We start from the raw sequence: 24,062 nt of genomic DNA on the forward strand, positions 1-24,062 counted from the left end.
CTACCACACAATTGCACTCATTCCACGTGCTAGTAAAGTAATGCTCAAAATTCTCCAAGCCAGCCTTCAGCAATACGTGAACCATGAGCTTCCAGATGTTCAAGCTGGTTTTAGAAAAGGAAGAGGAACCAGAGATCAAATTGTCAACCTCCACTGGATCATGGAAAAAGCAAGAGAGTTCCAGAAAAACATCTATTTCTGCTTTATTGACTATGCCAAAGCCTTTGACTGTGTGGATCACAATAAACTGTGGAAAATTCTGAAAGAGATGGGAATACCAGACCACCTGACCTGCCTCTTGAGAAACCTATATGCAGGTCAGGAAGCAACAGTTAGAACTGGACATGGAATAACAGACTGGTTCCAAATAGGAAAAGGCGTACGTTAGGACTGTATATTGTCACCCTGCTTATTTAACTTATATGCAGATTACATCATGAGAAACGCTGGGCTGGAAGAAGCACAAGCTGGAATCAAGATTGCCAGGAGAAATATCAATAACCTCAGATATGCAGATGACACCACCCTTATGGCAGAAAGTGAAGAGGAACTAAAAAGCCTTTTGATGAAAGTGAAAGCAGAGAGTGAAAAAGTTGGCTTAAAGCTCAACATTCAGAAAACGAAGAACATGGCATCTGGTCCCATCACTCCATGGGAAATAGATGGGGAAACAGTGGAAACAGTGTCAGACTTTATTTTGGGGGGCTCCAAAATCACTGCGGATGGTGACTGCAGCCATGAAATTAAAAGACGCTTACTCCTTGGAAGAAAAGTTATGACCAACCTAGATAGCATATTCAAAAGCAGAGACATTACTTTGCCAACAAAGGTCCGTCTAGTCAAGGCTATGGTTTTTCCAGTGGTCATGTATGGATGTGAGAGTTGGGACTGTGAAGAAGGCTGAGCACCAAAGAATTGATGCTTTTGAACAGTGGTGTTGGAGAAGACTCTTAAGAGTCCCTTGGACTGCAAGGAGATCCAACCAGTCCATTCTGAAGGAGATCAGCCCTGGGATTTCTTTGGAAGGAATGATGCTACAGCTGAAACTCCAGTACTTTGGCCACCTCATGGGAAGAGTTGACTCATTGGAAGAGATTCTGATGCTGGGAGGGATTGCGGGCAGGAGGGGAAGGGCACGACAGAGGATGAGATGGCTGGATGGCATCGTGGACTCAATGGACGTGAGTCTGAGTGAACTCCGGGAGTTGATGATGGACAGGGAGACCTGGCGTGCTGCGATTCATGGGGTCACAAAAAGTCAGACATAACTGAGAGACTGAACTGAACTGACTGAACTGAAGAAAGTAGATACTAAAGGTTCTCATCACAAGGGGAACAAAAACTTGTAACTATATCAGGTGAGGAATGTTAACCAAACTTATGGGGTTAATTTTAAAATACATGTATGTTAAGTCATTAGTCATTATGCTGTGCCCAAATTAATACAGTGCTGTATCTCAACTATAACACAATTGAAAAAGAAAGGTTTTTAGTACTCTCTGAGATATATGTACAACCATCACTACTGTCAATTTTTGTCAGCTCTCAAGCCCTGTACCTATCACCTTCCACCCCCTCCCTTAGCTTTAAGCACTCCCTTGGGCTTCCCTGGTGGCTCAGCTGGTAAAGAATCCACCTGCAATGGGGGAGACCTGGGTTCAATCCCTGGGTTGGGAAGATCCTCTGGAGAAGGGAACGGCTACCTACTCCCGTAATATGGCTTGGAGAATTCCATGGACAGTCCATGGGGTTGCAAAGAGTCGGACACAACTGAGCGACTTTCACTTTCTCAATCTATGTTCTGTCACTTCACATTTGCTTATTTTAGACACTAGATATGATGGAATCATACAATATGTGGTCTTTTGTGGCTGACTTCTTTCATTTATCATGAGTAATCTAAAATTGTAGCACATACCAGTACTTCATTTCTTTGTATGCCAAATAGTATTTCATTATATGGACATTCTGCATTTTGTTTACGCATTCATCAGCTGATGAACATTTGGGTCATTCACTATTAGTTTTTCGTAGACGACTTTCATCGAGTTGAGGAAATTCCCTTCTGTTCCGGTTTGTTGAGTGTTTTTATCACAAGGGAGTGTTAGGTTTTGTCGCATGCTTTTTATGCATTGTTTTTTAATTTCTTTGGTATGGTTTATTATACAACTTGGCATTCGTGGGATGAGCCCCACTTGGTCATGGTGTGCATCACTTTTTATGTGTTGCTAGACTCAGTTTGCTAGTATTTTGTTGAGGATTTGTGCCTCCATGGGATAAGGTATGTTGGTCTGTACCTTCTTGGGCTATTTTTGTCTGGTTTTAGTATCAAACTCATACACTTTGGAAGTGCTCCAATGTCTTCTATTTGTTGGAAGAGTTTGTTTAAAAATGGGGCTAATCCTTTAAATATTTGGTAGTATTCACCATTGAAACCACCTCTACCTGAGCTTTTCTTCGCCAAGCTGTGGGCTGTTTCTTGATAACTAACTCAAACTTTGTCCATTTTAATAGGTATATCAGATTGTTTCTTTTTGGACCACTTTCTGCAGTTTGTGTCTTTCTGAGAATCTGTCCATTTTATCTAAATGATCTAATTTATTCTCATACTGTTGTTCATAGATGACTTTTTTATTGAAGTAAAGTTGATTTACAATGTTGTGTTAGTTTCAAGTGTACAGCAAAGTAATTCAGCTGTGTATACACACATATTCTTTTCCAAGTCCTTCTCCAGTATAGGTTATTATAAGATATTGAGTATACAAAGATTTCTTTATAGTCTCTGTACTTTTTAAAATGTCATTTGTAGTCTCCCTTCTTTTATTTTTGATGCTAGCAATTTGAGTATTTTCTCTGTTTTCTTGGCCAGTCTAGCTAAAAAAATCTTTCAAAGCATCAACTTTTGGTTTCATTGATTTTCTCCACTGTTTTTTAATCTCCTACTCATCACAGTTTCTTCAGTTCTCTTTACCATTTTCTGCCTTCTACTTACTTTAAGTGTTGTTTGTGCTTCTCCTTTCAGAGCGTAAAGGTGGAAATTTAGGTTCTTGATTTAGGATCTTTGTTCTTTTAATATCTAAACATACAGCCACAAATATCTCCCTGAATACTGCTTTTGCTACATCCCATCAGATTTGATATAGTGTGTCTTCATTTTCAGTCACTTAAAAGTAATTTTTGATTGCCCTTTTTATGTCTTCTACAACCCATTGGTTATTTAGGAGTGTGTTATTTAATTTCCACATATTTGTGTATCTCTTAATTATCTTTCCATTATTGATTTCTAATTCTATTCCATTGTGGTAGAAAAACACATACTGTATTATTTTGATCGTGACTATTTTTCTTTAAACTTCACAATTAATTGAAGTAACGGATTTTGGTCTGGCTTATCCAAAGAGATGCCAGTCCAAGAATTAAAGGCCATGAGGTGCCGGAATGTAATCCTGTTCTTTGGTCAGTCCAAAGATGCAGAGGGAACCACTGATATCACTACTATAGTGATGGTCCCTAGATGTGGACTTGGCCTTGATCAGTCATTGACTTGGAAGTCTGAGCAAAGGTCTAGAGGCAATGGGTTATGATTGAGTATCCTGGTAGTTTTACTCTTTTGATTGATAGAGCAAATTATATTTGCTAAAGGTAAACTATATTTGCTAAAAGCAAAGTAAAATTTGCATTTTCACTGAGCTTCCTTTTATCTTATTCCCTGCAGTATTATTTCCGTTTCTCAACCCAGTTTTTGAACTATTAAACATTACTATGTTTCCAAAAAGTACTGTGGACTTTTTCACAAAGTCTGTAAAGAAGATTAAAGAAAGTCGCCTCACAGATAAACAAACGGTAAAGTCTGGTGGTGGTTACAAGTGGGTGTTCACTTTTTGATAATTTTTTGAGCTGTATACATCTGACTTATATGCATCTTTGCATTTGTAAAAGATAGGTAGAAAACTATGGAGTATAGAATAGGATGGTTCTATAAATTTGGGGGCAATGGAAGAGGAAAAGGATGGGGAAGAAAATGAGAGTATGACCAGAGAGCAGTTTAAATACAGTGAAAAGCATGCTAATTAGTATATGAGGGACAAGAGTTACCTATTAAAAATAATTTTACTGATATTTCACCAAATATTAGCTTGGTAAAGAATTACTGCAATGCCAAGCCTCAAATTTTATAGGTTGTCTGATGAAAGACTCCATCAGATGCCTGATACATTGCAGTCTTTTAAAAAGTTGAGCCCTGTCATAGTCTGAAGCAAGCAGGCGTCTTCTCTGGCCAATGAAGCCGCAAGTGGGTTAACCCAATTTGGCCTTCATGAGGCCGTGAGGCCAGCACAAAGTTGTCTGCAGGTTAGGAGAGATGGGCTGCTTATAGGATGTCACTGAAGAATGTGTAGAGTCCTGGGAGGGTCAAGAGTTTGTAGATGCTTCTGCAAAATCTGCTGGTGACCTATGCAATGTGAGAGAGTTGATTTGTGTGTCCATTCATTAAGAGTTAAAGTTGAAGGGGAAAAAAGGATTGAAGTCATGGACCTGTTCCTGAGCAAACAGGTGTGACAGGAGAGACAGCAGATAACTATCTGGTTAAGAAGCTGTTTCAAATCATCCCACCCTCTCCCTCAATATTGTAAAGTAATTAAATAAATAAGTTTATATTTAAAAAAAAAGAAGCTGTTTCAAAAGTCAAAGAAACCAAAGATCAGAGAGAGTGAGGACAAAAAACCAGTTGGACATGATGGCTGGGTTTCTCTCAGGGAAGCATCATGGTCTCTAAGATTTGTAGGTGGGTGGTTGTGTTCACTGAGGACTCAGGCAATATTAGTTAGACTCTTGCTCTTTAAGGGGCCATATTTTCAGGAAAGAAGTTAAATATACACTCCTGATTTATTTCCATCTTCACAAGTAATTTCTAAAATTGATTTCTCTTTCTGTTTCCAGAATCGAGTGGATTTACTTCAGCTAATGATTAACTCTCAGAAGTCCAAAGAAATTGACACCCATAAAGGTAACCATGGAGAGCTTCACAGGGGCCACCATGGGAAGGCACATAGGTAGGGTGCAGTTCTCAAAATGTGCAGGAAGTTTTCCAAGCATGTGAGTCTTTCTGCCAAATTGAAGAAAGACACTTGTGCAGAAAGTAGACTGTGGCACTTCCTGGAAGTTTTCAGGCACAACTTCGTTCAGAGCTCAAAAGGGCAAGTATAGCAAGGATGTCAGGCCCGGAAGTGAGTCATGGTCAGTGGATCGCCTACCGCTGAACCTCTGGGGAGCTTTGTTCTAATATCAATTCTCAGGCTGCTGCAGATCCACTTTGCCCCACTGTTGGTGCCCTTAACTTGGAACTCTTGGTTAAGGTTGTATGGAGCTTACTCTACTCTAGAGATTATTTTTTCCCGTTTGTAATTAATAAATGACTTGTGAGAGAAGCCTTTGAGACTGGAAATACACTGTTTCTCTTCAAATTGTCACCTACTTATTTTATCACTCATGGATGGTTTCTGGCTGAAACCATTGTTACCATGATGGTTATAACATGATGACTTTCTGATCCCACCATTCTTCCGTATTCATCAGTTGGTGTTCTTTTGTAGGGAAGCTCTCCGTTGTCTCTTGCTGGCTTACTTGTTCATTTGTATTTATATAGCATGATCTCATGTACTCTCTTACATCACTTCTCATTCTGATTCTCAAATTCTTTCTGGTTTGTCCACTGGAGCTTTTTCAAGTAGGATCTTATATTCTTTTTTCTTTTCTCCTTGCTTCATTTGAAATCTTTTTTTAACGGACTATTTTTAGAATAGTTAGTTTTATAAGAAAATTGAGTGCAAAGTATAGAGATTTCCAATATACATCCTGCCCCAACTACACACAATCTTCCCCCCACTATCAAAAGACCACACCAGAGTTGTGCATTTGTTAGAATCAATGAACCTACATTAATACATCATTATCATCCAAAGTGTATAGTTGACCTTAGGGTTCATTCTTAGTATTGCACATTCCATGGGTTTTGACAAATGTATAAGGATGCACCATCAGTACATACAGAGTTTCCACTGTCCTTTAAATTATCTTTTTCTAAGAACTTCTTCACTTTCTGATGTAAGACAATCCAGGTTTCTCTTACCCCTGAGTAGCTCTGGAATCAGCTGTTTTTTCAAAAAACAGCTGGTTCCCTTTATTTTTTTTTTAACTTTTCAACGTGGTTTTATTATTAATAGACTATAGGAGATGCATGCTGGAATAGCCAGCACCCTCCACAAACTGAATGGAGGCAGCATCAATGTTTTCCTTTTACCTGCAACTCAGAGTTTCCTTCTCTTTCTTTGCCTCTTCCTTCTTTCTTTCTTTCTTTTTTTTTTTTTTTTTACTTTACAATATTGTATTGGTTCTGCCACACATCAACATGAATCCACCACGGGCATACACGTGTTCCCCATCCTGAACCCCCTCCCACCTCCCTCCCCGTACCATCCCTCCAGGTCATCCCAGTGCACCAGCCCCAAGGATCCTGTATCAAACCTGGACTGGCGATTCGTTTCTTATATGATATCATACATGTTTCCATGCCATTCCCCCAAATCATCCCACCCTCGCCCTCTCCCACAGAGTCCAAAAGACTGTTCTGTACATCTGTGTCTCTTTTGCTGTCTCGCATACAGGGTTATTGTTACCACCTTTCTAAATTCCATATATATGTGTTAGTATACTGTATTGGGCTTCTCTGGTGGCTCAGAGGTTAAAGTGTCTGTCTGCAATACGGGAGACCCGGGTTCGATCCCTGGGTTGGGAAGATCCCCTGGAGAAGGAAATGGCAACCCACTACAGGATTCTTGCCTGGAGAATCCCATGAACAGAGAAGCCTGGTGGGCTACAGTCCATGGTGTCGCAAAGAGTTGGACACAACTGAGCGACTTCACTTACTTACTTATACTGTATTGGTGTTTTTCTTTCTGGCTTACTTCACTCTGTATAATAGGCTCCAGTTTCATCCACCTCGTCGATTCATATTGATGTATGGCAAAACCAATACAATACTGTAAAGTAATTAACCTCCAATTACAATAAATACATTTATATTTTTTAAAAGAAAGAACTGATTCAAATGTATTCTTTTTAATGGCTGAGTAATACTCCATTGTGTATATGTACCACAGCTTTCTTATCCATTCATCTGCTGATGGACATCTAGGTTGCTTCCATGTCCTGGATATTATAAACAGTGCTGCAATGAACAATGGGGTACACATGTCTCTTTCTGTTTTTTTTAATTTTTATTTTTACTTTATTTTACTTTACAATACTGTATTGGTTTTGCCATACATTGACATGAATACACCACGGGTGTACATGAGTTCCCAATCCTGAACCCCTCTCCCACCTCCCACCCCATATCATCTCTCTGAATCATCCCTGTGCACCAGCCCCAAGCATCCTGTATCCTGTATTGAACATAGACTGGCGATTTGTTTCTTACATGATAGTATACATGTTTCAGTGCCATTCTCCCAAATCATCCCACCCTCTCCCTCTCTCTCAGAGTCCAAAAGTCCGTTCTATACATCTTTGTCTCTTTTGCTGTCTCGCATACAGGGTTATCATTACCATCTTTCTAAATTCCATATATATGTGTTAGTATACTGTATTGGTGTTTTTCTTTCTGGCTTACTTCACTCTGTATAATTGGCTCCAGTTTCATCCATCTCATTAGAACTGATTCAAATGTATTCTTTTTAATGGCTGAGTAATACTCCATTGTGTATATGTAGCACAGCTTCCTTATCCATTCATCTGCTGATGGACATCTAGGTTGCTTCCATGTCCTGGCATTATAAACAGTAATTTTTTTACAATATTGTTGGGTTCTGCCATACAACAATGTGAATCGGCCATAGGTATACGTATTTCCCCTCCCTTGGAAGACTGAGAATACAAAACACTCCCAGTTTGACTCTAATTGCTTTTAAATTTTCCCCATGTGCATTTGGCAGTTTCATTTGATTTCTCATCATCTAAACTGTGATGTTTTATATTGATGTGTTTTATATACTATAAAATGTCTCTTGTCTCCTTTTAGCTCTGTCTGATGTAGAACTCGTGGCCCAAACTACTATCTTTATTTTTGGTGGCTATGAGACCACTAGCACTTCTCTTTCCTTCATTATATATGAATTGGCCACTCACCCTGATGTCCAGCAGAAGCTGCAGGAGGAGATTGATGCGACTTTCCCCAATAAGGTGAGTGATGATACCTGCAGAAAGAGGGGGAAGGTGAAGCCTTAGCAAAAATGCCTTCTTGCTGCTTCTTGAACATACTTGCAGAAAGCATAAGCCTCAAATCTTTTACCTGTGCTATTTAAGAAGGATCTAGGTGTACAAAACAAAGGGGAAACATAGATAATGCATTGCACACACAGGAATGTAGGTACTGTGAAAAAAATGCTGGTATTGGCATATCACATATTACTGTATGCCACGTTAAAAAATCACAGAATCTTGGTGGCATCTAACAGTGAACATCTATTGCTCTAGTGTCTGCATGCAGGCATGCTGCATGCTAAGTTGCTTCAGTCATGTCTGACTCTTTGCAACCCTGTGGACTGTAGCCCGCCAGGCTCCTCTCTCCATGGGATTCTCCAGGCAAGAATACTGGAGTGGGTTGCCAAGACCTCCTCCAGGGGCTCTTCCCAACCCAAGCATCGATCCTGTGTCTCCTGCGGCTCCTGGATGGCAGGCAGATTCTTTGCCACTACGGCTGGACTTGCTGTGGCCTGGGTGTTGGCTGATCTAGGCTAGCCATGGCTAACTAGCTGGGCTGACTCAGCTCCACACATGGTCTACACATGTCTCGTATTCCACATGTCTGCAGCTCAGGGCAATGGTAGGTGTCAAGATCAAGAAGCCCAGTCTTGTGGGTGACTTTCAAACAGGCTGCTCACATCACACTAGCCAGCTTTCCACTAATTCAAGGTGAGCCACCTGAGCAACCTGAATGAGAATGGGAGGGAATCACAGAGTTAGATACAAGATAAGGATAGATAGTTGCGCCTACCGAAATTACAGATGCTGTGTCTTCTCTGGCAAATCTTATTTTGGGATTATTTTGGTGTGATAAGATGAAAAAGTCACTAAGAGACAGAGAGTAGTTAAAGCATTGTGTTCTCCTCTTTTTATAATAATACTTATAATAACAATACCACTATTGGCTAATATTTACTTCTTACTATCTATGTCTATCTAAACACTTTCCATTTATGAATGAATCTAACCTTCATAAAATTAGTCTTAGTCAGGAGAGTCTAGGTTATGCCTCAGTAACAGATTAGCCTAAAAATCTCAGGGGCTTTCATAGCAAAGGTTTACTTTTAACCCACATCTACACATCCAACATGGATTGTTAGTGCAGAAATGAGTACACAGTCCTGCTCCACAGAGTCACTTGGGGATACAGGATGAGGCTCCACCTTCTTGTAAATGCCTTATCTGAAACATTCTTGTTATCTGGGGAATAGAAACCTGAGAGTTGCTCACTGACTTTTCAAATATTTTGTCTCTGAACTGACATAACCACCTCAGTTCACAGCCCATTGGCAAAGTTGGTTTCCCATACCTTCAGATGGCCTGGGAAATACGGGGACTACATGGATGCTGGGTGAGCAGTGAGTGTCTCTGCCACACAGCCCTCTGGAGGGTCAGCTCCATCTGTCTCCATGTAACATATGAGATACCTGAGCTACAGGGAGATGAAATACTTCCAGACATGAGTCGTGTACCTGGTGGTGATCAAGTCAAGCTGTGATCTGGGGTGTTGGCTCTTCAGCCACTCTTATCGTCCACAATGTTGCCCCTTAAATATAACCCCATGTGACAGCCACATACCAGCCTCACTAGTCTCAGATATCTGCAAAAACTGGAGTTCTTTGTGGTATGAGGAGAGCTGGCCCCTGGGGCTGGAGTGGCTTATTTAGACCTTCCAACCTTCTGGTCACACCTACAGGAACAATAGAGGACTCTTGCAGCAACAGAGGGTGGAGTTGAGGGTTCTGATTCTCTTGTAACTTCCTCTAGAACTGAAACTGTGTTGCTGGTAGCACTCTGTCTTACTCTTCACTTGCGGATTTGGTTTAGAAAGGAATTCGTTTCTCCCCAAATTATTTATAGACTTTTCATTTAATGTAGTATTTCCAAACTGTGTACATATAATGAAAAGAATGAGCAGTCAGGAGCCTTCAACTGAGAACCTTCATGTTGAATAGGGGATTTGCTCTTTCACACATTGTCTTTCCTTGGTACTTACACGTGGCCTCACTTTCAAAAAAAAACAGTGATTTTGGCCTATTTCACTTAAGAGTAAGGGTTTTAGTCTATTGCTCACTTTTGTTCTCCTGAGAAAGAAATACACTGCATGGCAATGTGCAGGACTTCAAGCCCTGGTTAGGGCACTGTCCCAACATCTTCCAAGTCCTCACAATTCTACATCTCAATGGGCCCTTGAGAGGTCAAAGGACATGATAGATACTAAAATGTCCATAAATGTCCTTGATCGATTTAAATTATTCCCTGGAGCACCTAACATTTCAATAGGACTACATTGATGGAGTTGAAAGTTGATCCAAAATCTTAATTTATCAAAATCTGTCATTCTCTTCCAAGGCCCCTCCCACTTATGATGCCCTGGTACAGATGGAGTATCTTGACATGGTGGTGAATGAAACTCTGAGAATGTTTCCAATTGCCGGGAGACTTGAGAGGCTCTGTAAGAAGGATGTGGAAATCCACGGGGTGTCCATTCCCAAAGGGACAACAGTGATGGTGCCACTCTTCGTGCTTCACAACAACCCAGAGTTCTGGCCAGAGCCTGAGGAGTTCCGTCCCGAAAGGTACAGACCCTGGAGAAGAGACACCCACCCTCATCCTTTTTGGTGCTTGCATGTTTTGACAACTCTTATTATAGGTGTCAAATGGGTAACCAGGCAACCATTTTCTTGTATATCTTTTTATTGTTTAAAAGATTTTTCTCTTTAACTGTGTTCATTGTTTGAGTTGAATTATTCAAACTAGATTAGAAAAAAGAAAATTATTAGCTGTCTTTATTCCTAATACAGTAAGATAGGCCTCATTAATAATGTATGTCCTTGTGGACAGTTTTCTATGCATATATAGATTTTTGAAACTTTGGGTGGTATTCTTATATATTAGTTCTAAACGGCTTAATTTATTTAACAATAAACTATAAACAATATTCTATGTACATATGTTTGTATGCATATTCCATAAGTTACCTTCAGTTCAGTTCAGTTCAGTTCAGTCGCTCAGTCGTGTCCGACTCTTTGCAACCCCATGAATTGCAGCACGCCAGGCTTCCCTGTCCATCACCACCTCCTGGAGTTCACCCAAACTCTTGTCCAAGTTGCTGATGCCATCCAGCTTACTACTGTCTTATTTCAGGTGTATAGGCTTTTTATTTCCTTTAAGCCTTTCTATTCTCTCCTGGCTCTCTGAATTCACACATGTTCCCACATTCCTAATTTTTAGACACTGGCTGCTGTTTCCTCTTATTATTGTGGGAGCACGGGCTGGAGACCAGCGGTCTCATCCCTGTGGCTCAAGCAGCCTCGCTGAGGATGGAGGAGCACCCAGGGGCCCTGGTTCTGTCTTGGCTGCAGGCCTGGGCCAGCTCCCTTCTGTCTCAGTCTTTGGTGACTTTCCAAAGAGAAGTCCTCTGCTCTCTAGACGTCTAGACTTCCTCCTTGGAGAGCTGTTGAGTATCCTTTTCAGGAATTAAGAGCGAAGGTCTGGTTTGGGCACAGCTTGAACTCTGGATAGAGTTGATTCTCTCCCATTTAGTGTGCAGGGATCAAGGTTTGGAATGAACTTTTCGGGCACTGGCTGGGATCTGGACTTTCATTTCACCCTGACTATGGGTTGTCATTTCATTTCACCCTGATGGCCACAGGTGGTCTTGTTTGCCCTGATGTCCAAGTTCTACCATAGCGGTGACACACAATACTTGTTGATAGAAGAGTCAGAGTCCACCGAGTCCTCTGTTCTGGACCAGGGACACTGTTTCTCCCTCAAGCTCAGCAGCTCCCCCTCCTGCAGCATCAGGAAACTAAAACCAGAGACCACTCACTGTACTTCCCTTTCATTCATTCAGCCATCAAGCAGAGATTTAGCGCTTACCTGTGTATGTCAGGGACTGGGCCACGGAGTGGGAAACCAAATATTTACAAAGGCCTATTATGGAGAATTTTACAAACATATACAAGTATGGGTGTATTTGAAACATATACAAATATATTCTATAGGCACAAGCCTATGAAATACATTTTTACTGCAGTATATTGCTAGTTGTGTTAGTTTCTACTGTACAATGTATATATGTATGGGTCTCTTCCCTGCTTAAGAAGCATCAACCCATGTTTGCACCATTCACATGACACCGCTGCCCTTCTATCTCCATATTATTTTGTCACATTGTCTGTAAATATTACATAATGTTTTTTAAAATAAGGACTCTTTTAAATATATGTAACCACAATGCTATTATCACTTTCCCCAAATATACATTTTTCCTTGACATATTAAAATACTGAGGAGTCAAATTTTTATAAAACAGAGATCTAACCATCAAGGAATTTATAGGCTAGTGGAACAGATAGACAAAGAAATCAGTGATTATCTAAAGTAGCCTGGCATCACATGCTGACATAACTCTACTGACCTAAGCATTTTGTGTGTGGCAGAGAGAGGCAGAGAGACAATGACACATGGAGATTGGAAGGGAAAAGAGGGAAAGCAGTTGAAATATAACAATTTAAATCCTCAGAGATGTTTCTCCTGCTTCCTTCCCCCATGAGCACATGAACGACGTAAGTGTGCTTGGAGATGGGAACCCATGTTTCCTTCAGTCACATTCATTTCCTAACTGCCTTTCAGACAGTGAACATGTCACCACCCTGAACGTAAATTTAGAGTTTAAGGATACATTTTCTTTAAATAACCATTACCTCAACTCAACAGGAGTGAAAGCTTCTGTAGGGTCCAGACAGTGGAACTTATCTTTCTCCCCACAGCAGTATTCAGTCACCAGCCCACAGAAATCTCTTTATGCTACTGGTCCAAGAGTTAAGTTAAAACCTCAGACCTGCAGCTCTTCTGGTTTTTCTGTTTCATTCACTTGTTTCGTCTACTGTTGCGGATACAGGTTCAGTAAGAAGAACAAGGACAGCATAAATCCTTACGTCTACCTGCCTTTTGGAACTGGACCCCGAAACTGCCTTGGCATGAGGTTCGCTTTCATGAACATAAAACTCGCTCTCGTCAGAATCCTTCAGAACTTCTCCTTCATACCTTGTAAAGAAACACAGGTCAGCAATTCACTTTCTGCATTAATAACTTTTTATTGGGAGTTGCTTTTTAACTGATGGATCTCTATATATCTAGGCATGTTAGCAATTCAAAAGATAACTTATTCTATCAGCCAGAGAATCTGTTTGGAGTCACCTGAAACCTTTACTTGTCAATCATCACTGGAGGGCTAAATCAGCAGCTCCATGAAGACCCAACTATGAAGGTCATCTGGAGTCAATGCAGCTAGTGGGGCAGGACTGCACACCATGCAGTGAACGGAAGAAAGATTTTAAATTTGATTTCAAATTCACTGGATGGAAGTGTGTGCACAGTCACGAGAGCAGTGACTTTTCATCGTGACTTTTCAGTGATGCTCTTCCCCACCAGAACTTAGACAGGCTCTTCTGACAGCACGTCTCAGCCACTGCTTGCATAGTAAAACTGATGGGAAAATTTTGCCATAATGCCTAAGAATCTGGTACATTTTAAATACTCGGTATTTTTACTTAAAATTTAAATCAAGAAAAACACAGGCCAACCTGACTTTGTATCAAGTCTGATACAGAATAGGTGCTCAAATAGGTATTTGGAATGAATGAGGGATGAATGTTATCACTATCCCTCTTGACATAGCTCAGAATAAATATAAAGAATCAAAGATAGACAAGCAAAATTGAATGAAGGTGATCAAAAGGTACAAACTTTCAGTTATAAATGAATACTAGAGCTGTCATCGGAGAAGGCAATGGCACCCCACTCCATTACTATTGCCTGGAAAATCCCATGGATGGAGGAGCCTGGTAGGCTGCAGTCCATGGGGTAGCTGAGAGTCGGACATGACTGAGCGACTTCACTTTCCCTTTTCACTTTCATGCATTGGAGAAGGAAATGGCAACCCACTCCAGTGTTCTTGCCTGGAGAATCCCAGGGATGGCGGAGCCTGGTGGGCTGCCGTCTATGGGGTCGCTCAGAGTCAGACATGACTTACATGACTTAGCAGCAGGGCTGTCGTGCAAAGCACAGTGACTGTTGTTACCATTTCTGTATGATGTAAGTGAGTGCATCCTAAGACTTCTCTCACAGGGGAAACAACATTTTTATTTCTTTTTCTTTTCTTTCTGTGTGAGATTATGAGTGTTAACGAAACTTACCATGGTAACAATTTTATGACCTATATAAATAAATGATTATGCTGTATACTTTAAATATATGCACTGCTGTAAATCAATTATATCTCAATAAAAGTGGAAGTTAAATTCTGATAGGACATGATAAGGGAATACTGTGAGCAACTTTCTTCCCACATGTTTTATAAATATATTAAATAAACCAACTCTCTCGAAGATGTAAAATATTAAAATTCATTTAAGGAAATACAGACAGCTTAGCTGTCCCCTTATCTGCCCTTGTATCTACTAAACATATAGAACTAGTAGTTTAAAATAATCCAATATATATCATGCTAAAAGCTTTGTTGTTGTTGTTTTTGTCGCTAAGTCATGCCCGATATTTGTAAAGCAGTTTCTTGTCGACTTTGCTTTTTTTTGTTTGTTTGTTAGCAGGGCTTCATTAATCGGTTCTCATGTGCTTGTTTAATTGTTGCAGATCCCCCTGAAATTATATACTCAAGGACTTACGCAGCCAGAACAACCTGTTATTCTAATGGTTGTGCCCAGAGGCCTGGGACCACAAGTGGAACCTGACTTTCTCTAAGGATTTTCACTTTGGTTTTGAAGGAAGCTGCATCTCAGAATACCAGAGATGTGATCTGCTTTGATAAAACCAATAAATGAAGATGGACTTCACCTGCTGTACTTGATGGTGAGCAGGGATTCTGCATAATCATTCAGCTTTCTCACTGCCTGCCTGGATCATTATATACTATGTGCCATACAAAGGAGGCGATTAGTAAGTGCCACTCAACTTCACGGGTTCTCATAGGACACGCTCCATCCACCCCAGTTAGTACCATCTACTCCTCCTGAGCACTGGTCAGAATGAAGATTTCTCAACAATCTTATCGACAGACTTTAATGAAAATAAGAATTAAAATGGTGACTGGAATGATATTTCTATCACAAATTTTATTTTGAATATGCTAAATAAAACATATTGAGCAAGACATTAAGCATCTGTTTACAAGAGTATTACCTGATGCCTTTGTGCACGTTAGGGTGGAAGTGTACAGCTCAGTCTGGGGATGCAGTGACCAAATACTTTTTGACTATCACAATTGCTGGTGGGCGGGGCCATTTTCAAAACTCCGTCTTAACATATTAAATAGGTAAGAGTTAATTGACTATGACTTTGCCCAGTGTTTAGAAATCTACCTTTTAAATCTACCCTTTTAGTTTAAATCTACCCTTTTTTGGAGCACATATTTTCCATACCTCTTTGTATTCCACCCTCAACCCCCAACCATCTTAACACAGTGAACATGGAATAAAAGATGGTTGACTGGGGAGAAAGGCTACACGCACTGGTCAGTTTCAGTGGGGTCAGAAGCTGCACACAGCCCTTCCTTTCCCTTTCCTGCCCCTTCCCTCCCCTCTCCTTCCCCTGCCTGCCATCTCTTCCCTTTCCTGCCCCTTCCTTCCCCTCTCCTTCCCCTGCCTGCCATCTCTTCCCTTTCCTGCCCCTTCCCTCCCCTCTCCTTCCCCTGCCTGCCATCTCTTCCTGGACAATCCAGTCCTAAACCTGAAGGGGGGCCACAGAAGGTGGGCAGCCTCACATGTCAGGGTGGAGCCAGAGAGGAGGACAGTGGCTCCAAGTCAGAGACTGAGTAGGGAGGGGAGGGTGTTCACAGGGATGGTAGCCGGGCACGGGTGAGGGAACCCAAAATGCTCACTTGTGGGGGTGGCCTGTAGGGTGAGGGGGTAGCATGAGTGGAAAGAGATGGATCATGGATTGGGGTCATAGCGAAGGACTGATCAAGTAATACATATGAAAGATGTTGGAGGCCAGCATTCTCACTGTCGGAGAAGGAGTCACTGGTTCAGAGGTGGAGAAACTAGAAGAAACCCTGTGGGTCAGGGAATGAAACTGAATTATCAGGTAAATACCTGCTTTTCCGTACAGATGGATACAGATATAGACAAGTCGGTATGTGTTCATGTTTGTGTAACTACGAAACACATAACACCTACTGCTTTTCACTAATGTGTGCTGGAAACAGGGACACCTTCTGAGCCATAAGCACACCTTGTGCCCAGACCTTGGATTATAAATATCGTTTTCCACTGAAATGAACCAGGGATCCTTAGAGAAAAGGCTGATTCCGGGGTTGGGAAAGTATGTGATGACGATGGACCATCTTGGGCTAGAAAGCAGGGAAATGTAAACATTGAGGGGGACGTGCTGAAAGGACACTGAGCCAAGCTGAGGGGACTGTGTATGTACATAGGTATATGTATGTGTGAATATATAAATATATGTTGCAATTTCATGAGGAAACTCACAGCTTCAAAGTACTGCTGCTTCAAATGCCCACTAATTATAGAGGGAAAGGGGAGCATCAGAGCAGAGAAATCTGGCAGACACCCCTTTCATCAAGGGATCAGACAGCGGCATCAGGAATGGGATAAATAGCTGGCGCTTCACCTGATGGGACGCAGTGAGAACTCACTTCACCTGTGTGATAATCCTGCCAAGGAGGCAGGAAATCTGAAGAGTCAGACAAACCCAAGAGGGGAGCATTCTCCTCCTGGTTTGTAACTGGTTTGGAATCTTTGAAAGAGGCGACATCATGAAAACCAGAGATGGACTGAACACGTTGCAGATGAAGGAGACTACAAAGAGGTGACGTCCTAATGTAGCTTAGGAGCTGGGTCCTTCTGCTACAAGGACATGGTTGGGCAGGTGGGGGTCTAGGGCTCTGAGTTTAGCTGGTAGTGATGTGCATTAACCTCCGGACTTGTAGGTCGTATTGTGGTCACATAGGAGATGTTGTTGGTGGGAAATATGGGGGTATGAATTATCAGGTTGGCAATTTTCTCTGAGATGAATAAGAAAAATAGATCTTTCAACAGACTCTTCCATAGGTTTGTGATTATTTGTTGAGGCTGGTGGTCACAAGGGCTCCTTTTGGCTTACATAGCTCTCTCCATCTCTCACCCTGGTCTTCTTTGTCTGGCTTTCTTATAAGGAGGCAGCACCACACTCTGACTGAGAGATGGGTGCCTCTGAAGCTGGAGCTCCTAAGTTTAAAATCCCAGCACTGTCCAGGACTGAGTCTAGACTCATCAGCGGCTTTGGGCAAATGAGGACAAGTGGCTTTGGGTAAATGTGGTATTTGCATTGCTTAGACCAAAGACTTTGCGCTGAATTTCAACACCTCTATGTCCCTCAGCTGAATGTCACTGTACACACATTGGCTTGGACTCAGTCACTGTCTTAGGTTGGGTTCCTTAAAAGCAGAACCTGATACAGGGGTTCTGGCACAAATACTGAGAGAGCGATCTCAAGTAAAGGGATGCGGGGACCTGAGTAGGGCAGAAGGGAAAGCTCAATGGACATGAGTTTGAGCAAACTCTAGGAAATGGTGAAGGACAGGGGAGCCTGGCGGGCTGCAGTCCATGGGGTCACAAAGAGTTGGACATGACTGAGCAACTGAACAACAACAATCTCTGGCAAATTCTTATAGATTCTTAACCATTTGGATTTTTTATTTTAGTTACAGAAAATCAAAGTTTCAGAAATCTTGTTGCATCACAAGCGCTACGATGGTTATAAATAAAAAAGGTAAAAAGCAAGTATTGGTGAGAATGTGTACAAATTGGATGGCTCGTTCATGCTGGTGGGACTGTAAAGTGGTACAGCCATCATGGAAAATGTTTGGCAGCTCCTCTGCAAGGTTGGCATAGAATTACCACATGACTCAAGAATTGCGCTTTTGGATAGATGTCTAAGAGAACTGAAAACAGTTTCTCAAATACATGTATCTTCATATCCATTGCAGTGCTATTCCCCAAAGCAAAAGGGTGGAAACAAAATCAGTGGATGAATGGATAAACAAATTGTTGTGTATCCATACAGAATGATACAAACTTCTTTTTAAGGCAAAACAAAAAAAAAATTTTTTTAATTGGAGTATAGTTGCTTTACAATGTTGTGTTAGTTTTGGCTGTAGAGTGAAGTGAACTAGCTATTTGCATACTATATCCCCTCGCTCTTGGGCCTCCCTCCCACTCACCCCCCCATCCCACCCATCTAGATCACCGCAGAGCACCAAGCTGAGCTCCCTATGCTAAACATAATATTATAAAGCAACTATATCCCAATTTTTTTTAATAAAAGGGTTGAACAAAAAAGGTTGACAACAACAAAAAAAGAAAAAATTTTCATACATAAAATTCCTTCTCTACATTTGGGCCACCCTCTCCTTTAGGGTACCTCGTGCACATGCATTAATCAGCCCTCTTAGAAGACATAAGAATGCCTGCTTCATGTCAAGAGCAGTTTCTCTGATGCCAGCAAGATGACTCCCTAGAGACAACAATCCCTTTCATCTTGTAAGGGTGCAGATCTGGGTCGCGTAAACTGTCAATATGTCATTTGATATACAACCTTTTCACTCAAAAACTTAGCTAACTTTGCTTTGACCTCAAATGTTCAGAACAGTCCTCAGAACTATCTGAAAGATTGTCTCTTGGGTTATAATTCTCAGATTGGCTCAAAGAAAATTTTCTGTTTCTTTCTTAGATGGGCCATTAATTTTTTCATCCACAAATAGAATAGTATTCAGCCATTGAAAGAGTGAAGTACTGAATGCACGGTGTAAGAGGAATGAACCTTGAAAACCTGAATGAAAGAATCCAGACACAAAAGGCCGCATATTACCTGCATCCATTTATGTGAAACATCAGAAATAGACAAATCTGTGAAGAGAGAATTTACATTGGTGGTTATCAGGGCCTAGGGAGAGGAGAGAGTGGGGAGAAAGTGTTTAATGGGCACAAATTTTATTGTGGTATAATGGAAATATTTTGGAACAAGATAGAGCTGTTGGTAGCACAACTTTGTGAATGTGGTAAGTGACACTGAATTGTTCACTTTAAAATGCTTGATTTTGTGTCATATGAATTTTACCTCAACGAAAATTTTCAAATCCCAGTGATGTACCCTAACAAGTATAAGATAGGTCACTATGGTGCCTGCAAAGCCCAGTGGCTTTTTCCAGAGGCCCTGCACACTGGCCAGCCCTGTTGACCAGACCAGGGTGAAACCTTGACCTTACAAGAAGAGGGTCCCTAGTTGGGCCTGGGATTCAATCATTTCCTTATTATTAATAGCAGTAAAAAGTTGGCTTGATTTAGACCCTGTGTTTTGCAACTAGGAAATGAGAAGCACACTCAACAATGATAATGATGGATAAGATCAGCCGTTCTCACAGCCTGAAATGCCCTCTCTCCTGTTCTCCCTCTGGCCAAATGCATGACGAGATGGGTCAAGACAAGCTGAAGAAGCCACTCTTAGCCAGATGAAGAAGAGTCTTGAGATTCTACCCTGAGGCACTAAGATTTTATCTTGGGGATGATGAAGGTGGTTGTAAGGATTTGAACCACAGAGGAATGTTACAAGATCCATGTATTAGCAGGCTCTGTCAGTGGTTTAAGAAGAGAATCACCAGGAGGGAGGTGGGAGGGGGGTCAGGACAGGGGGACACATGTACACTTGTGGCTGGTTCATGTCAATGTATGGCAAAAAAAAAAAAAACCCACAATATTGTAACATAATTAGCCTCCAATTATAATAAATAAATTAATTTTTTAGAAAAAAAGAATCACCTGGGTGAGGCCAGCATAGAGTCAAGCAAAACTTGTTAGGTAGTCACTGAAGCAATGAGGAGAAGCCAGTGCTTTGAATTTCTTCTGCAATGTACTCCAGGACACTTGTTTTTTCCCTTCATCTCACACTTCTTGTTTCATTAATTCCCTTCTATATGATTGTCTGATATTTCCCTCTCTTCTCTGATTCCTCTTTTACTCCTTTTCATCACTTTCTGCTCTTCTGGAAACCCAAATGATTCTGATAGTGACATGTTTGAACCATCTGCAACACCCCCTAATATCTGACACCAAAAGTTCAGTGAAGACCCAACATAGTCATGGGTAGAAGGAAGTACATATCATCTTTGTGGTCACAACTGGCTTTGTAGCATTTGGAACAAGAGTGGGAGCATGATGGGAAGTATAGAAGGAAATATTTATCCCACAGGAAGATGACACCACCTGCAGAGTTATTTCAGAAGGCCCCTTGAATCTAAGCAAACAGGCAGAATTTAGAATCCCAAGTTCTGGCTCTGTGTTCTGGATTCATAGTTTAACTGCTTGGGTGGGACTCTTCTCCAGCCTGTCAAGCGGGAATTAAATAACCCCAACACTGTTTATCTCACAGAGTTTTCACAAGGATCAGTTAAGAGAGACACGAAGGAACTTTATATGGTGTAGTTGAGAAGATGTTTAGTTGCTAAAATGTGTCCAATTCTTTGCAACCCCATGGACTATACACTACCAGGCTCCTCTGTCCATAGAGTTTCCCAAGTAAGAATATTGGAAAAGGAAAGAAAGAAAGTGAAGTCACTCAGTCGTGTCTGACTCTTTGCGACCCAATAGTCTGCAGCCTACCAGGCTCCTCAGTCCATGGGATTTTCCAGGCAAGAATACTGGAGTGGGGTGCCATTTCCTTCTCCAGGGGATCTTCCCGATCCAGGGATAGAACCTGGGGCTCCAGCATTGCAGACAGATGCTTTACCTCTGAGCCACCAGGGAAGCCCAAGAATACTGGAGTGGTTAGCTGTTTCCTTCTGCAGAGGATCTTCCTGGCCCCAGGGGAAGGTCCCCTGCATTGGCAGGCAGATTCTTTACCACTGAGCCACCAGGGAAGCCCTTGGTAGAGATGTTAGTGGTTAGTTTATCAGGAAAGAGATTCGGGGATAGAGCAGAGAGTGAGCAAACCCTAAGGAAGTCCTTCTCCTCTTTGCTGTAAAGTCTATAAAAGTGCCTCTGCTTCTGGGAGGGGGAGGGGATTTCTCTATGGGGCAATGTGTGTGGGTCTGAAAAAGCATTCTGCTACTTCAACCCAGCCATCTTGTCTCTGGTTTGGGTGCCTACCCTCTCAAAAGATCCAGGCTTTAGTGATAGTCCCACCCCCCTCTACCCGCCCCTCCCCCCCTACCCGCCCCTTCCCCCCCCCCCCCCCCCCCCACACACACACACAATATTCCTGAGCAAGGCTGAGCCTGGTTGAAGTTAACACCTTGGGCTCTAAAGCTAGATGATCTAAATTTGAATCTCAACTGCTTGAGTAGTTAGGGATGCATACTTGAGCGGTCACTTCACCTTTATGTGTCCCTTCTTGCTAATTTGTAGAAGAGGGGATATAACAACACTTAACTCAGAGGGTTATGGGGTAGACTGAATATCTTAATGCAGGCCACGTGCTCAGAACAGGAATGATTAGCTTTCCTTGCCTGAGGATAGGTCTTTCAGGGAGCAGGGGTGGGGGGCGGTGGTAGGTGGTGTGCCCCTGTCTCTGCAATCTCAGTTGAGAAACTGAAGCAAAGCAGGTCTGTATAGTCCTTGCCGCCCCTCCATGTCTTCAGCCTGCTTTTTCTCTGTGGAAAAACTTTAGCTAAAGAATAAGCTTAATCAGAGAACTGAGAAAATGCAGAAACAAAGGAAATCAGTGAAAGGAAACCAAATAATAATAGTGTAGTTATTATGCATTGTCTTTTCATGCTCTTCATAGGGTTCTCAAGCCAAGGATAAAGTGGTTTGCCATTCTCTTCTCCGGTGGACCATGTTTTGTCAGAACTCTCCTCCATGACCTGTCCATCTTGGGTGGCCCTACATGGCATGGCTCATAGTTTCATTGAACTACACAAGGCTGATGGTGTGATCACTCACCTAGAGCCAGACATCCTGGAATGTGAAGTCAAGTGGGCCTTAGGAAGCATCACTATGAAAAAAGCTAGTGGAGATGATGGAATTCCAGTTGAGCTGTTTCAAATCCTGAAAGATGATGCTGTGAAAGTGCTGCATTCAATATGCCAGCAAATTTGGAAAACTCAGCAGTGACCACAGGACTAGAGAAGGTCAGTTTTCATTCCAATTCCAAAGAAAGGCAATGCCAAAGAATGCTCAAACTATCACACAATTGCACTCATCCCACATGCTAGTAAAGTAATGCTCAAAATTCTCCACGCCAGCCTTCAGCAATATGTGAACCATGAGCTTCCAGATGTTCAAGCTGGATTTAGGAAAGGCAGAGGAACCAGAGACCAAATTGCCAACATCTACTGGATCATCGAAAAAGCAAGAGAGTTCCAGAAAAATGTCTACTTTTGCTTTATTGACTACACCAAAGCCTTAGACTGTGTGGATCATAACAAAGTGTGGAAAATTCTTAAAGAGATGGGAATACCAGACCACCTGACCTGCCTCCTGAGAAATCTGTATGCAGGTCAAGAAGCAACAGTTAGAACTGGACACAGAACAACAGATTGGTTCCAAATTGGGAAAGCAGTACATCAAGGCTGTATATTGTCACCCTGCTTATTTAACTTCTATGCAGAGCACATCATGAGAAATGCCGGGCTGAATGAAGCACAAGCTGGAATCAAGATTGCCTGGAGAAATATCAATAACCCCATATATGCAGATGACACCACCCTTATGGCAGAAAGCAAAAAAGAACTAAAGTGCCTCTTGATGAAAGTGAAAGAGGAGAGTGAAAAAGTTGGCTTAAAGCTCAACATTCATAAAACTAAGATCATGGCATCTGGTCCCATCACTTCATGGCAAATAGATGGGAAAACAATGGAAACAGTGAGAGACTTCATTTTCTTGGGCTCCAAAATCACTGCAGATGGTGACTGCAGCCATGAAATTAAAAGACGCTTGCTCCTTGGAAGAAAAGCTATGACCAACCTAAACAGCATATTAAAAAGGAGAGACATTACTTTACCAACAAAGGTGCATCTAGTCAAAGTCATGGTTTTTCCAGTGGTCATGTATGGATGTGAGAGTTGGATGCTAAAGAAAACTGAGCACCGAAGGATTGATGCTTTTGAACTGTGGTGTTAGAGAAGACTCTTGAGAGTCCCTTGGACAGCAAAGAGATCCAACCAGTCAATCCTAAAGGAAATCAGTCCTGAATATTCACTGGAAGGGATGCTGAGGCTGAAGTTCCAATTATTTGGCCACCTAATGAAAAGAACAGACTGATTGAAAAAGACCCTGATGCTGGGAAAGATTGAAGGCGGAAGGAGAAGGGGACAACAGAGGATGAGATGGTTGGATGAAATCACTGGCACGATGGACATGAGTTTGAGTAAGCTCCGGGAGTTGGTGATGGACAGAAAAGCCTGGCGTGCTCCAGTCCATGGAGTCGCAAAGAGTCGGACGTGACTGAGCGACTGAACTGACTACACATTGTCAAGGACCTTTAGTTCCTTTTCAAGGACTATAGATAAAATTCTGAGCCATATCTTGTGAGCTGTGTTGTAGATACTGAAACCCCACCAGGTGGAAGAATTTAAGTACATGATGACTGTGATGTAGCCACAACATAAGCTGCCACAATTCTGAGAGTTGGCCTCAAAGAAATGGAAACAAACAGCCCCTGGATCTGAAGAGTAACTATATTTAAAACAATCAAAATGGGACTTCTCTGGTGGTCCCATGGTTAAGAATCTGCCTTGTGATGCT

At 41.8% G+C, this 24,062-nt stretch overlaps 2 protein-coding genes across 2 annotated transcripts in view; both read left to right on the forward strand.

The window, feature by feature from the left end:
* The window catches only part of LOC128043212 (cytochrome P450 3A28), a 32,193-nt gene extending 17,127 nt beyond the window's left edge, over window positions 1-15,066 (forward strand). Inside the window, exons 8-13 of the mRNA XM_052635498.1 lie at window positions 3,716-3,843; window positions 4,939-5,005; window positions 8,078-8,238; window positions 10,654-10,880; window positions 13,208-13,370; window positions 14,959-15,066. Of these exons, the coding sequence (XP_052491458.1) occupies window positions 3,716-3,843; window positions 4,939-5,005; window positions 8,078-8,238; window positions 10,654-10,880; window positions 13,208-13,370; window positions 14,959-15,066 (854 nt within the window). The remainder of the gene's footprint in view (window positions 1-3,715; window positions 3,844-4,938; window positions 5,006-8,077; window positions 8,239-10,653; window positions 10,881-13,207; window positions 13,371-14,958) is intronic.
* ZSCAN25 (zinc finger and SCAN domain containing 25) overlaps window positions 1-24,062 on the forward strand; it is a 430,575-nt gene that overhangs the window by 270,264 nt on the left and 136,249 nt on the right. The window lies entirely within an intron of this gene.

This window comes from Budorcas taxicolor, chromosome 2 (assembly GCF_023091745.1).
Source record: "Budorcas taxicolor isolate Tak-1 chromosome 2, Takin1.1, whole genome shotgun sequence".
Classification (NCBI taxonomy): Eukaryota; Metazoa; Chordata; class Mammalia; order Artiodactyla; family Bovidae; genus Budorcas; species Budorcas taxicolor.